Genomic DNA, 13,342 nt, shown 5'->3' with positions numbered 1-13,342 from the left:
ACTTGGCCAGGGCTGGGAGTGGCCCACTGGGCTCCTTGGCTTCTCCTCAGGCCAACGAGTGGAGCAGCTGCCAGGATCCTCTACCTGGTCAGGAACAGTCCTCACCAGCTCCTGCTTGTGTCTCTGTTCAGGAGGAGAACATCTGTCTGCACTGGGCAGCATTCTCAGGCTGTGTGGACATAGCAGAGATTCTGCTGGCTGCCAGGTGTGACCTACATGCTGTTAACATCCACGGGGACTCACCCCTGCACATTGCTGCCCGGGAGAACCGCTACGACTGTGTCGTGTGAGTGTGGCCCTGCCCTGAGACCGCTGAGTGGTCCTATCTCCCAGGCCTGAAGCCACTGTTGCCCTATGCCCCTTGGAGTCCAGCCAGTGGAGAGGCATCTTTCCCAGTCCACATTGGAGACTTACTGTGGCTTATTGCTGGCTTAGAAAGCGCTGTGTAAAAAGTTCCTAGCTTGGAGCTTGATCCAAGTCTCAGCTGACACTCCTCCTGGGAGGCAGTGTGGGGACAGTTCTGCTCTGCCTGGGTTCCTGCTGTTCTGAGAGCCCATCCAAGTACTCCTCACAGACAGGGCTGGAGATAGTAGCAGTGTCTGTGCTGGCCACTCAAGGTCCTTTTTCGCCACGAGGTCTTCTTCCTGCGTTTAAAGGTGGGTGGTGGTTGGGTCCTAGCCTTGTTCTGCCACTGCATCAGGACAAAGGTGTGGCTGCCCTCGGATCAGCAGGAGCCTGGGGCAGGGCTGACCTCACCTGGAAATAGGGGCTGAATGGTTTCCATTGCTCCTGAAAGTGGGCTCACGCTGCTGGGTCTGTGCCATCCCCTCGGGCATCCCTGCCTATACTCGGGCTGCACTGCTCCCTACTCCATACCCAGCCCAAGCATGGAGGGCGGCTTTGGAAGGGGAATCAGACCTCAAGTCTGGTTCTTAATACTCTCCCTGCTGGCTGTCTGGCGAGAGGAGTGAGCTCTGGGTGTGCAGTGCACATGTTGAGGGCTTGTCAGGATGGGTAGTGTGTGTTGTTCCTAGTGAGTGTTTTAAAAGTCTCCACTTTGTCTCTTAAATTAAGATCTGGATGTTTTGTTGGCTTACATTTTTCCTTTTAGCCTCTTTCTTTCTCGGGATTCAGATGTCACCTTAAAAAACAAGGAAGGAGAGACGCCCCTGCAGTGCGCCAGCCTCAACTCGCAGGTGTGGAGTGCCCTGCAGGTGAGCAAGGCACTGCGGGACTCGGCCCCTGACAAGCCTGCCACAGTGGAGAAGATTGTGAGCAGGTGAGCGGGCTCCAGAGGCAGGTAGCTCTGGGTGGCTCATCGGCAGGTGGGGCTGGAAGAGCTTGGAGTGAATGCATGTCCCGGAGTCAGACCGGGTTGTCTGGAGCGGATGCTGGGCAGAGACCATGTCTCCCATGGGGCAGAAGTCAGAGCAGCAAGCCGACAGCCTCCCTTTCCTGTGCAGAGACATTGCACGGGGCTACGAGCGCATCCCCATCCCCTGTGTCAACGCAGTGGACAGCGAGCCCTGCCCCAGCAACTACAAGTACGTGTCTCAGAACTGCGTGACATCCCCCATGAACATCGACAGGAACATCACCCACCTGCAGGTTGGTGGGTGAGCAGGGTTGCCGGGCAGGATGGGGTGGCCCTTGGGTCTGGGTGCTGGGTTGTTCTCAGCACTTGGGAAGGCCATGCTGTCAGCATTGGCCTCCTTAGAGGATGTGGAAGGCCGATGAAGAGCCTCCTAGGAGACGTGTTCACTCTGAGAAGCTAAGGCAAGAGGGTCACAAGTTCAAGCCCAGTCTGGGCAACTCAGCAGCTGTGTCAAAACAAAAAATAAAAAGGTCCGGGGTTGTAAGTAGGTGTGCAAGCTCCAATTTCGCCCACAGGTGACCTGCCCCCAGGCTCCTTACAAGGGCATGGTTCACCAAGCACCACCTTTGCCAGCTCTGAGATCACACAGGACACCGAGTAGCTATCTGCTTCCTCTTCCTTCCTTCTCTGGCTAAAATCAGACAAATTCTCAAGGGCTGTCCTGAGGGTGTGCCTGTGCACAGCTCATGTCACAGGACAGGCAGTGTTTGGGCCTCGGGCGGGAGTTTCTGAGCCTGACCATCTCCTGTCCTCCGCTGTGGAAGAGCTGGGCCTGGCTGACCTCCTGCCTCCTCTCCTGCCAGCACTTGAATATCCTCTTGTCCTGAGTCTTTTCTCGTGCTCTCCCCAGAAGGCCCTGTCAATTGGGGTTCCTGTTCCTGACAGGCTATACTCTCTGTCCCCAGTACTGCGTGTGCACAGATGACTGCTCCTCCAGCACCTGTATGTGTGGCCAGCTCAGCATGCGCTGCTGGTACGATAAGGTGAGGAGCGCGCGTTGGCTGCCCGTGCTCGTGGGGTGAGTGCTGTAAGAGGACTGAACCGGTGCCCACCATGTCCTTGTGTGTTTGGAGGAAGAGTTGGAGGTGAGACAGCATGAAGGCCAGGCAGGAGGAAATAACAAGCTGAAGGGGAGGGGCTGCCCTGAGCAGCTGCTGAGTCCTGGGCCAGCATCACTTGTGGCCACCTGGATGGCGGTTAGGTGGAGGGGCTGGCTGGCCCTGGGAGAAAGCCGTTCTGTTATTTGTGCCTGGTGAGTCCACCAGAGGATGAAGCTGGGTGGATGCAGCGGGCATGGCTAGACACAGTGGTAGGCAGGGGTACTGTGGGCTTGGGGCTGGTGGGCCTGGGCAGGAGGGACAGGGAGCTGGCATGCAGCTCAGGAAGGAGTGTCCAGGGCAAAGGCAGGAGTTCAGAGTCAGTGGTAGGGGCAGCAGAAGCAGGCTGGATGGGAGCCACAGCAGGCTCTGTCCAGGGGACATTCAGAGGAAGAGGGAATTGTGGAGGCGGACTTTGCTGTGTGACAGAGAGGAGAACACAGTGAGGGCCATGTGGCCAGTGCTGCAGGCAGCGGGTTCAGTGGTGTCCCTGGAGTGCAAGCCAGGTCCAGGGCTCAGGAGCAAGTCCCCGCTGCTCAGAAGGCCCCCACCACCTGGGTGCCCCGAGTCTTGCACAGCCCTGTGTGTTGTCTCTGTGTCGTGGGGAGTGGGCAGTGGCTGAGTCCCCAGACTTGGGGGCTGGCAGGGTTGAGAGTTGAGGAGGCACAGACCACCTGGAGGGAGAGTGGGGCCTTAGCAAGGCCATAAAAGGCTGGGGCAGGAGGTCAGGGGGGCAGGAGGTCAGGAGGACAGTGTGACTGAGCAACAGCTCTGTGAGGCGACCCCTGCACACCACTAATGCAGTCTTTGACCTAGTGCTCCCCAGTGTTGAAGTTCGAGGCCGCACTGGGCACTTTGTTAACATCAGTTGATTTAAAAAGGATGATTGACACTGCTGGGCCTTGTTGGCTCTCTGTCCGCAGGATGGCCGGCTCCTGCCCGAGTTCAACATGGCAGAGCCTCCCCTGATCTTCGAGTGCAACCATGCCTGCTCCTGCTGGAGGAACTGCCGCAATCGCGTTGTGCAGAACGGGCTCAGGTGAGAGACACAGCATGCTGGGCCATATCACCTGGCATGAGTGCTTGTGCTTTTGCACCACAGCTGATGCCTTGTCCCTGGAAATGTCCTCTGTGCTGGCACTGACTAGTCAGGCTCCCAGCTTGAATTCAGACTGCAGAGAAGGATGGTGTTGGGTCTTTGGAGCCAAAATCAGAGGGACCGACGTGGTCTGTGTCCATGGCCGCCATTCAATGGCGTGGGCTTATTTCACTGTTTCAATGCTCAAGTCATTGTCCCTTCCCAGTTTTTTGGGCTTCTCTAAGTAGAGATGTCTGACAACTTCTTAGACTGCTGGCTCCTTCCTGAGGCACTCACAGCACTTGACCCTCGCACTCTTTCAGCCAGGGTCATGTTTTAGCATCAGCCACCTTGGTCCCTGCTGGAGGGGAAAACAGACTGAGGATGACCAGCCTACACTTCTCTTTCTAGGGCAGAGCAGACACCCCTTCCCTGCGCCAAGGTGTGCACTGGTTCCCATGGCAACCAGATAGACTAGGTCAGGTGCAGATGAGGAGACTGAGGCACGGCCAAGGCTGCCACCTTCTGCTTTGACAGGCTGAGCTCTATGCCCATAGCTTCTGGCACAGATGAGAAGCCAGTGTTTCCTCTTTGCTTACTTCTATCCCTCAGTTCAGAATGTGACAGGAGCTGGGCTGAACCACCTCCCCTCTTCCTGTTTTCCAGGGCAAGGCTGCAGCTCTATCGGACCCAGGACGTAGGCTGGGGTGTACGGACCCTGCAGGACATCCCCGTGGGCACCTTTGTCTGCGAGTATGTAGAACCTGTCACCCAGGAAGGCTGGCTGCTCGTGCCATTTCTGGGATGACACATGTAGCATCTGCGCTCCAGGAAGCTCTTCGGAGTGGGCAGTCATCTCCCGTAGCCGTGGATGAGAGGTCCTGGCCGTCCAGCTGCCCAGACACCAGCTTCATACTGTCTCGGCCTCCGGTTACTGCCCAGTGTCTGCCCCCAGCCCCTGTCACAGCTTGATCTGTGCCCGGGGGAGGCGTCCTGCACAGTGCTGGTCAGTCTGAGGGCATGTGCTGGTCCTCAGCCCTCCACTGCAGACACGAGCCTGTGGTGCTGCCTGATTGGTTTTCTGTGGGCTCCTCAGGCTCCCCTGCACCACTCCACACGTGAGGGCACAGAGGTGGCATATGCCTGGGCAGTGCTCAGCATCCTGTCTTCTCCCTCTAGGTATGTTGGGGAGCTGATCTCTGACTCGGAAGCCGATGTTCGGGAAGAAGACTCTTACCTCTTTGATCTTGACAATAAGGTACTGTGCTTTGGAGGCTGAGGCATAAGGAGTGGGCAGTGAACTGTAGAATGTGGATAGTTTGTTCTGTCCAAGGGTCTGGATAGTGCCTGCCGCAGCCAGTCCTGGAGACAAATAGAAAGGCAAGCACCTGCTGTGGATCAGTGTGGGCTCCCTGCAGTCCTGCTGGGTCCCACTGCTCATTGCTGGCCTAGGTTCAGTGCTCCATGAGTAGCCCCTGACTGGGCAGGTCGCTGGGCTCATACAGCAAGCCACCTACCTTGAATCCCAGGAGCCCCAACGGCTGCTCAGGGCTGGAGCCCAGCAGGCCTGAGTCTGCCCCAGAGGCTGACGAGGCCATGGCTACGAACAGGGATCACACGTATGTCCTTCTTGTCCCAGTTGACTTCTGTGGTGCTGTAGTCATGTGCTGGGAGAGCAGAGGCTGGGGCTGGGTCGGCTCTAGGGCTCGATTTCCGGGATGTCCAGGCTGGAGTACACATGTCTGAGACCCAGCTCAGTGAGTCGAGTCTTCATCTCCCTGCTCTGAATTCGAATGGATGTCGATGTCCCTATCCTGCTCTCTGGTCCCTGCAGCCACATTCTAGGGCATAAACAAACCCCAGTATTCAGGGTTAATTGTAGTGTTGGCACTTTGTAATAAATAAGTGGGTTTGGGCTGCACTTTGGGCACTGAGTCTCTGAAAGGTTCCCCATCGCTGTTCTAAGGTGTCAGCCTTTGGGAAGTGATTTTCCCCAGAGAGAAGTTGAGTGCTGGAAGGTTACTGTCACAGGTGTCTACTGTAGCACCAAGCCCTAAGTGATAGCACCGTCTGCCATTTTGTGTGTATACGTGTGTCCTGTATGCTGTGCATGTACCTGTGTATGTGCTCATTTTGGCGCTGTCACTGGGAGGCCTGCACCTGCCCTACAAGAGGTCGTAGGGCCAGGCTGCCTGCAAGCACTTGAACATTGCTGGGACTCAGCTCCGTAGCAGTCATTGTGACCCTGCCCTCAGGTGCCGGAAAGGTGGCCAGAGCATACCTTCTCCACATACCTTCTCCACAGCGCTGCTTGCATCTTCCAGGCTTCCCTTCCCCCTCCTGGTGCATGGCCACCCCTGAGCCTCCTGCACTGCACTTCTGCCTTTTCCAGAATAGCACAGAAATGGTTCTTCCTGCTTGTGTAAAAGGCCATGAATATACCACACTGTCTTGGTTACCTGCTCCAGACGCCAGTCCGTGTCCGCCTGATGAGGCATCTCAGATGTCCAGTGGCCTGACCAGAACCTGCCCCACCTGCCTCCCCTTCTGCCCTTCCGCATCCCCTGCAGCACATCTGTGTCAGGTCTAGGTGGGGCTCTTTTGATGAGAGGAACTCATGAGGCGCCGCGTGTGGGTCTGGAAAAGCACATCCTAAACAGCTCCGTAAAGACTGGCATCAGGAACTACAGAGCACAAGAGTGAGGGCGATGGGGCTGTGTCCTTGGGCAAGGGAGGCAGCAGCACCCAGGCAAGCCCAGTGTGGCTGAGCATGGTCAGGTCTGAAGGTCTGCTGCCCTAAGGACAGGGTGAGTGCTTAATGAAGAACAGAAGGTCTCCGGAGTGGGCGGAGGACGGTTTTACAGGTCTGTAGGAGTCATCTCTGGGCTTGTAGCTATAGAAACTCCACAGGTGACAGCAGTAGTGGGGGTCAGCTCACCTCTGGGGGCTCCACAGTCAGCCAGGGATGCTGGCCAGACCCCTACAGAAAGTGATGGATTGTGTGCTGATGGGAACTACGAGCCTCTAATGAGCACAAGATGCAGGCAGCACCGAGTGCCAGGCCCAGGTCTGTGCAGAGCCAGCTGTGTTGCAGTGTGAGGGGCGAGCCAGGCTCCTGGGTATTCGGACTTCTCCCCACCCTGCCCCTCGTCTTTGTGTTGGGGCCTCTCCTGCTTTCTGCACCTCACCTGCCTGGCATCCATCCTCACACAGCCTGTTTCCTGCTGCCCTTTTCTAATTTTCAAAACATTTCTTGTTTAGCGAAAGAAAGAAAAAGTGTTTTACTTTGCTGCCCCTCCCTTCAGCGATTTCTTCTTCTTTCTCTCTGGCTGGCCGTGTGCTGCGTTCAGACCTGTGGTGCGGATGATGAGTCCCTTGCACTATCCCCTCAGAGTGCCAGTTGTCAGCATCTTGTTTGTTTTCTCTTCTTCTGATGTAACATGAAGTTCCTTACAAATGGGCAGCTCGCATCCGCGTGTCCTGGTAATGGTGCTGTGCTCCTGTCCCCAGGCCCACAGGCGGGCTGTCCTCAGACTCATACCCCCACAGACAGACCTTGCCAGCAGCTGCTGCCAATAGGTGGGGTCCTCTGAGGCTCTTCCCACCAGAGCAGCACCTAGCACCTCAGGCTGTGCTCTGCTGAAGGGACCCGCCCTGCCCTTGTCCTGCAGAGGTGGCGCCATCAGCAGCTGTGTTCTGTGTCCCTGCCAACGGGGGCTGGAGCGTGTTCTTCCTGCTGCGTCGGGAAGGAACATGGTGTCTGAGTCCCCGTCCCCAAGTCGGGGACGTTCCTCGACGGGCCCCTTTCCCTGCTGCCTCTGCATTATGGAGAACAGGCTGTTGGTCATGGGTGCCTACCGTGCCTTCCATGCTTGTTAAAGGGAATTCTTTTCCAAAACAATACTAAAGCCTTCCCAGGCTTGCCGGCTGCCCGCATGCATGCTGTCTCCCTGGTGGGGAGGCAGACATCTCACTCATGTTCATAGCATGAGGAGGAGGCTCAGGAGCTACCCATTATAAAAGAAGCTTGCTCTTTTCCTTTTTCCTTTTCTTTGATTACTGAAGGTCATGCTTTTGTTTTTGTTTTTAACTCTGCATGTTTTAATCTATGAAGCCATTCTTGGCTAATTAGCAGTTGTCTCTTTCTGGCCTCCAGAGGCCATGAGAACTTGCCTCCATATTGCTTCATCTCAGGTCTCATTGCTTTTTGGCACTGGCTGGCTTCCTCTGTTCAGCCCTTCCCAACACTTGGAATCAGCTGTTTCTCTAAGAGACCTTTTCCTTTGACAGGAGAATGATTTCAGATAAAATCAGATGGGTTTTTTTTGATACTGGGGATCAAACTCAGGACCTTGCACTTTGGAGGCAGGCAGTGGAACCACTGAGCTAAATCCCCGGCCCAAAATCAAATGTTAGTTGCTTATTTCTGTCAGGTACACTGACTGTAGACCTTGTTCTCAGAGGACAAAGTGACAAAACAAGCCTACACTTAACTGTGCATTCATGCTGAGGATTCCAGTACAGGATTCCAGTACAAGTAAAACCAGGATTCCTGGTTTTGCCCAGTTTTTGTTTGTTTGTTTTTGTTGTGGGTTGGTGTTTTGTTTTTTTGCTTCACACCTGTATCTCTTCAGTGAAAAACTCAGTTCTTAAAGCCCCTACTTTCAGAGTAGCAGAGCAGTGCCACAGTGACAGTGGATGTGATCTGTTTACGGAGCAGTGCTGCCACAGTGGCAGGGAGTGCAGTGTGCTCACTGAGGGTGTTGACCATAGTGCCGTGCACAGAGAATGCTGTGCAGTCGCCCAGGCAGTTGATGTTGTTGCCATGGTGACAGTGATATAGTGTGGTTACCAAGGGGCATTGATTGCATTGTGGTGGTGGCAGGGAATGCAGTGTGGGACTTGATAATGTTGCCATAGTGACAACACTACACAGCACATTGATGGTGTTTCCATGGTGACATTGATGCAGTGTAGTTACCAAGGGGCATTGCCATGGTGGCAGGAAATGCCAAGGACTTACCAAGAGATGTGGATGGCGCTGCCACAGTTGCAGGTGGTCCAGGTGCCCAGGGACATCGATGGCGCTGCCATGGGCCCTGGAGAATGCAGTGTGGCTTTGAGGGCCAAGGGGCGTTGCTGCTGTTGCCATGGCAGCAGGGCGTGTGGCAGAGTTACTGAGGGACATCTGCCCTTCTGCAGTGGAAGTGAGTCCGGGGCAGTTGCCAAGTGGTGTTGACAGTTTCCTCGTAGGGTTTTGGTCCTTGAAATGCATTCCTGAGCTGTGTAACTGCGGTGCAGCACTTAGAATAATCAGTTTTCTACAGTTCTGTTACCAGTGTGAAATGCAGTTGTATTAATGTGTCTTAGTTCATTTTCAATTGTGGAGTTTAAAATTTTTTAATTTTTTATTTTACGAAAGATTTATTTACATTCTTTGAAAGTAAGAATTATGGGAGGCTCAGCCAGGAAGATCACAAGTTTGAATATATCCTGGAACTTAGCAAGACCCTGTCTCAAAATAAAAAATTAAAAATGGTGGGGGATGTAGCTCAGTGTGAAGGCCCTTGGTTCAATCCCCAGGACCACAAAAGATAAAACAGTAACACATAAGAGAAGAGCCTCGTTCTGCCTGGGTTCTCATGTTCTGTGTCGGGCTGCTGTGGAAACAGCACAGATGGGCTGGAAGCCTAGGCCAGCGCCCTCTCGTCGTCTCTGTGTGGAGCGGGTGGTGGGGCACTTTGCCCCATCAGGAGACCCCTGCCCAGGGGTCCAGTCAGCTGCTTGGGGCTCCGCCTCCCAGCACCTCTCCTCAGGAGGATTTCCACTAGGAAACTGAAGGCGGGGACACAGCTACCATCGCACCCCAGCAGGTCTCCGTGCATAGATGATGTGAATAATACTTCCCCAGATTTCTTTTTCCTCTTCTTGCTCACACGGGTAGTGGGCCATCCGTGGTCTTCACCCTGCACCTCACACCTGCCTGTATGCCGAAGTCAGTGTATTAGCAGGACAGAAACAGCTTTCTCATCCTTTTTGGGACACCGAGGAAAATTTCAGTGTTTGCTCTTTTGTATGTGGCCTCTCAACAAGTGACTGTGCTCACATTAGTCTCTGTCTACCGTTGTCACGTGTTCCCCCTGGTTCTGCTCATCCGTGCAGTGGCCAGTTGACAGCCGAGGACGATGCCCTTTTGCCCATAGATTCTTTTTTTATGAGACTAGGTCTCACTGTGTAGTTCAAGCTGGTCCTCAACTCACTCTGTAGCCCAAGATGGCCCTGAATTCATGGCAGGCCTGCCTCAGCCTCATGAGTGCTGGAATTACAGGCATGTACCACCACATCCAGCTCCACTGATTTCTGTACTCTTTAGCTTCTCTACCGAGACTGCCCTTTTCTGAGATCCTCAGAAGCATGCTCTGCTGTGCCACTCGAGCGGGGCTGTGAGAAGCCTCCTCTCAGCAGGATGCTGTCTGGTGCAGCCCAGGACTGGACTCCACTGGCGCTCTTCTGTCTAGAATGTCCGTGCTCTTGCCTTTCTGTGTCGGTCATGTGGATTGGTGATGCTGACTTCTGGATGGAGAATCATTGCTTTCTCCAAGGTAGTGTCTTATCTTGCTTAATGGCTGGGCTTCAGCTGTGAGCTCTGGTTCACACATGCAGCTCTGGTCCATCCCCTCTGTGGGGCCATCGGCCGTTTCTGTGTGAGCTCAGATCTTTTGTGGCGGCTTTCAGCCCGGCTCCATCAGCCAGAGGTCTTGCACAGTCTCGACTTCCCCAAGGACTTCTTCCCCTGGGCGCCACAGCCCTGGACTCTGGTCCCGACTGGCCAGTACGCTCGGCCCCCTGCAGGCTGTGTTGTTACCTGGTGCCTCAGCCCTGTGTCGTTAGTAGTTTCAGGGTGCTTTCTACAGGGCTAGGGCCTCCTGACTACCATCTGAGTCCATGGAGCTGCAGTGTCTGTGGAGCAGACCTGGGACAGAGGGTGGCTGTGTCTGTGGTCTTGGTGGTGGTTGCTGAGTTTGTTCTGAGGTGTGCTGTCAGGGGGATGTTGATGGGGAACACTCATCCACATCCACAGCTCTGAACTGCTCTAGAGCCCCCTACATGGCCCTTGTCCAAAGTTGCCCAGTGAAGATGGCTGGAGCTCTGCCTCTTGCCCACACTTCCCCTTGTTGGTTTGGGCTCAAAGCTGTCTTGACCTCAGGAGTACCCTGGCCCTGCTGCTGAAGGCTTGTGTGGGTGACCAGGTGCCTGGGCACTGTGCTCGCAGGACCCTGCCACCCATGAGACTCAGGTCCTAGAAAACCTTCCACACACCTGTTCTAGTTTCCCTGACTGTACTTGCCAACCAGGACCTGAACTTAACAGCTTCGGCCAGCAGTTAGAGAAGAGCAGCAGGTATGCAGGTCAGAGGTGCGGTGTGGCCCTGGGGACCTGTCCAGCCTGGGCCGCTCTGGGGCCAAGCTGGACAGTGTACAGGTCCTTGCTGGCTATCAGCTGGCCCCTGTATGCCCTGCACCCTATCCAGGGGAGCAGCTTCTCACACCTTGGGTCTGCACAGAAAGCCCTATGTCTGAAGGGCTCATGGGTTGATCCAACCCTCCGGTTTGTCGGAAGGCCCTGTCATGGTGACAAAGCCTCAGGAGTAAGGCAGGGTGAGGTTGTGCCCACCTGTGACTCTAGGCTCCACTCAGTGTCCTGGGTTAGCAGACACCCTGCCTCTCAGGCCACAGGGCTCGCAGGAAGAGCCCTGGATCGTGACAAGGTCCCTGCACAGCGCCCGCTCTCAGGCTGCTGTGTGATCACCGAGCTGAGGGCAGTGCGCCCGGGTGCCGAGGCCGGAGCCTCTGATGGACCTTCCTCCTCACCAGGATGGAGAGGTGTACTGCATCGATGCGCGCTTCTACGGCAATGTCAGCCGCTTCATCAACCATCACTGCGAACCCAACCTCGTGCCAGTGCGTGTGTTCATGTCCCACCAGGACCTGCGGTTCCCCCGGATTGCCTTCTTCAGCACACGCCTGATCCAGGCTGGAGAACAGCTGGGGTACGTACAGCCAGGCCTGGGGGACAAAGCCAGGAGCGGGTGGGGTATTGGCTCAGTGGCTTTGTCCAGAGCATGGAGGTGCTGAGTGCTGTCCTCACCCCCAGGTTCGACTACGGGGAGCGCTTCTGGGACATCAAGGGCAAGCTCTTCAGCTGCCGCTGCGGCTCCCCTAAGTGCCGGCACTCGAGTGCGGCCCTGGCACAGCGGCAGGCCAGCTCGGCCCAGGAGGCCCAGGAGCACGGCCTGCCGGACACCAGCTCCGCAGCTGCTGCCGACCCACTATGAGGTGCAGCGGGGCTGGGAGGGCCCGGGGTCAGATCCTGACGGACTGTGATGTAGAGAAGGTGTTCTGCCTGGGATGTCTCTGAGGTCCCAGAGGGACCAGGGTGTCGACCCCTTCCAGGACCGTTCTGTTCTGAGGCTTCACGAAAGCCCAGCACCCAGGCCAGAGCACACTCTGGACCACACGCACCTCAGAGGCACTGGGACTCCATGGGGTGCGACCTGGTGGGCTTCTGACCGTGGTCTTGTCCTTGCAATGTTTCTCATTTCCTCCTCTGATCCCGGAGGTTCTTGCCTCACCGCCGCGTTTGTTTGTTCTCCTGCCCGACCAGACTCCTGTGTGGCACCTGCTGCAGCTGCTGCCCTTGCGCTGCTCCCTGAGGGCAGCGCTCCCCGTGCAGCCGGGTGGCTCCAGGGCCGCACACAGGGCAGGCATGTCCACGGCCCAGGGCAGTCAGGGTGGCCCTGCCCCGACTCTGGAGGAAATGTGGGCTTGCTTTTAGAGAAACCCTCTCTGTGTATCAAACCCTGGCTGGTATTTCCTTGTGAGGACCGGGTTGGTGGGCAGGTGAACCCCACACCAGGCCCGCCAGCTCCGTCTCTGCTGGCACCTTCTGTTGATTTTTAAGCCACATGCTATGATGATGAATAAACTGATTTATTTTCTACCATTACCGAACATTAGGACAAACAAAGAATAAAAACACAAAACACAGACAACGGTGCTGAATCTGGTGTGGTTTCTACTCACCATGTGAAAATAAACTATCAACTGTAAAAAGAGAACAAAGTGATTTTAGAATTAAATGCAGGAAACACTTTTTTAAAATGTTAGTCTTGTAGTGTGAATAAATTTGCCGTCACCTTTTGTGTGATGGCCTGGCAAGTCATGTACTTTTTCGGCATATACCTTTCTAAATACTGTAATTAGTGCAGGGCAGTGGAGTTCTTTTCGTGTGACTCTTCTAAACATTCATAATGCAGTCATGTTTATTTTTTCTGTTAAAATGTTTTTGACGGTTTTAAGAGCAGTCTTTTGGCTCAGACCATTTCTTGTTCTGTTTTCAATGAAATCAATAAAAAAAAGAAAGAACTGTAAGTGAAGTTTCATTACGACACCACGTTCCCGCTGGTCCCTGGGGGCCCGCCTTGCCAGGTGGGAGCGGCACTCAGGCTCCGCCCCCTCCGTAGTCAGTGCAGCTTCCTCCTCTCCCAGCCGTCCCTGTGGAAGGGACACTAGCACACGTCAGGAGAACCAGCCGTGTACCAGGGCCAGCGCCAGTGTGCAGGCTGGGGTCTTTCTGGGTCTTTCTGTGGGCAGCGCCGAGTGCGTGTCCGTGTCCCCAGGGCTGTCGGCCCAGGAGCATGGTGAGGTCACGTGGCCTTGCAGGGCCCATCCTCCTTCGCAACTGCCCGGGTCCTGGACCAGAGCTGCGTGCTGTGCGCTGCATGCAGGGCTG

The 13,342-nt window shown here is 55.3% G+C and overlaps 1 protein-coding gene across 25 annotated transcripts in view; it reads left to right on the top strand.

The window, feature by feature from the left end:
- The window catches only part of Ehmt1 (euchromatic histone lysine methyltransferase 1), a 192,149-nt gene extending 179,168 nt beyond the window's left edge, over window positions 1–12,981 (top strand). For all 25 annotated transcript variants that reach the window (XM_087182590.1, XM_087182606.1, XM_087182585.1 and 22 more), the window contains 9 exons: window positions 132–286; window positions 1,112–1,279; window positions 1,464–1,608; window positions 2,281–2,358; window positions 3,396–3,511; window positions 4,217–4,303; window positions 4,730–4,808; window positions 11,425–11,600; window positions 11,705–12,981. In XM_087182590.1, coding sequence (XP_087038716.1) covers window positions 132–286; window positions 1,112–1,279; window positions 1,464–1,608; window positions 2,281–2,358; window positions 3,396–3,511; window positions 4,217–4,303; window positions 4,730–4,808; window positions 11,425–11,600; window positions 11,705–11,885 — 1,185 coding nt within the window. In that variant the 3' untranslated portion in view covers window positions 11,886–12,981. The remainder of the gene's footprint in view (window positions 1–131; window positions 287–1,111; window positions 1,280–1,463; window positions 1,609–2,280; window positions 2,359–3,395; window positions 3,512–4,216; window positions 4,304–4,729; window positions 4,809–11,424; window positions 11,601–11,704) is intronic.
- Window positions 12,982–13,342: the final 361 nt, after the last annotated feature.

The sequence above is a fragment of the Heterocephalus glaber genome, unplaced genomic scaffold (genome assembly GCF_053883595.1).
Source record: "Heterocephalus glaber isolate CG9 unplaced genomic scaffold, H.glaber_assembly_v1.0 deba00001479, whole genome shotgun sequence".
Classification (NCBI taxonomy): Eukaryota; Metazoa; Chordata; class Mammalia; order Rodentia; family Bathyergidae; genus Heterocephalus; species Heterocephalus glaber.
This window is presented reverse-complemented; position numbering and strand designations above follow the sequence as displayed.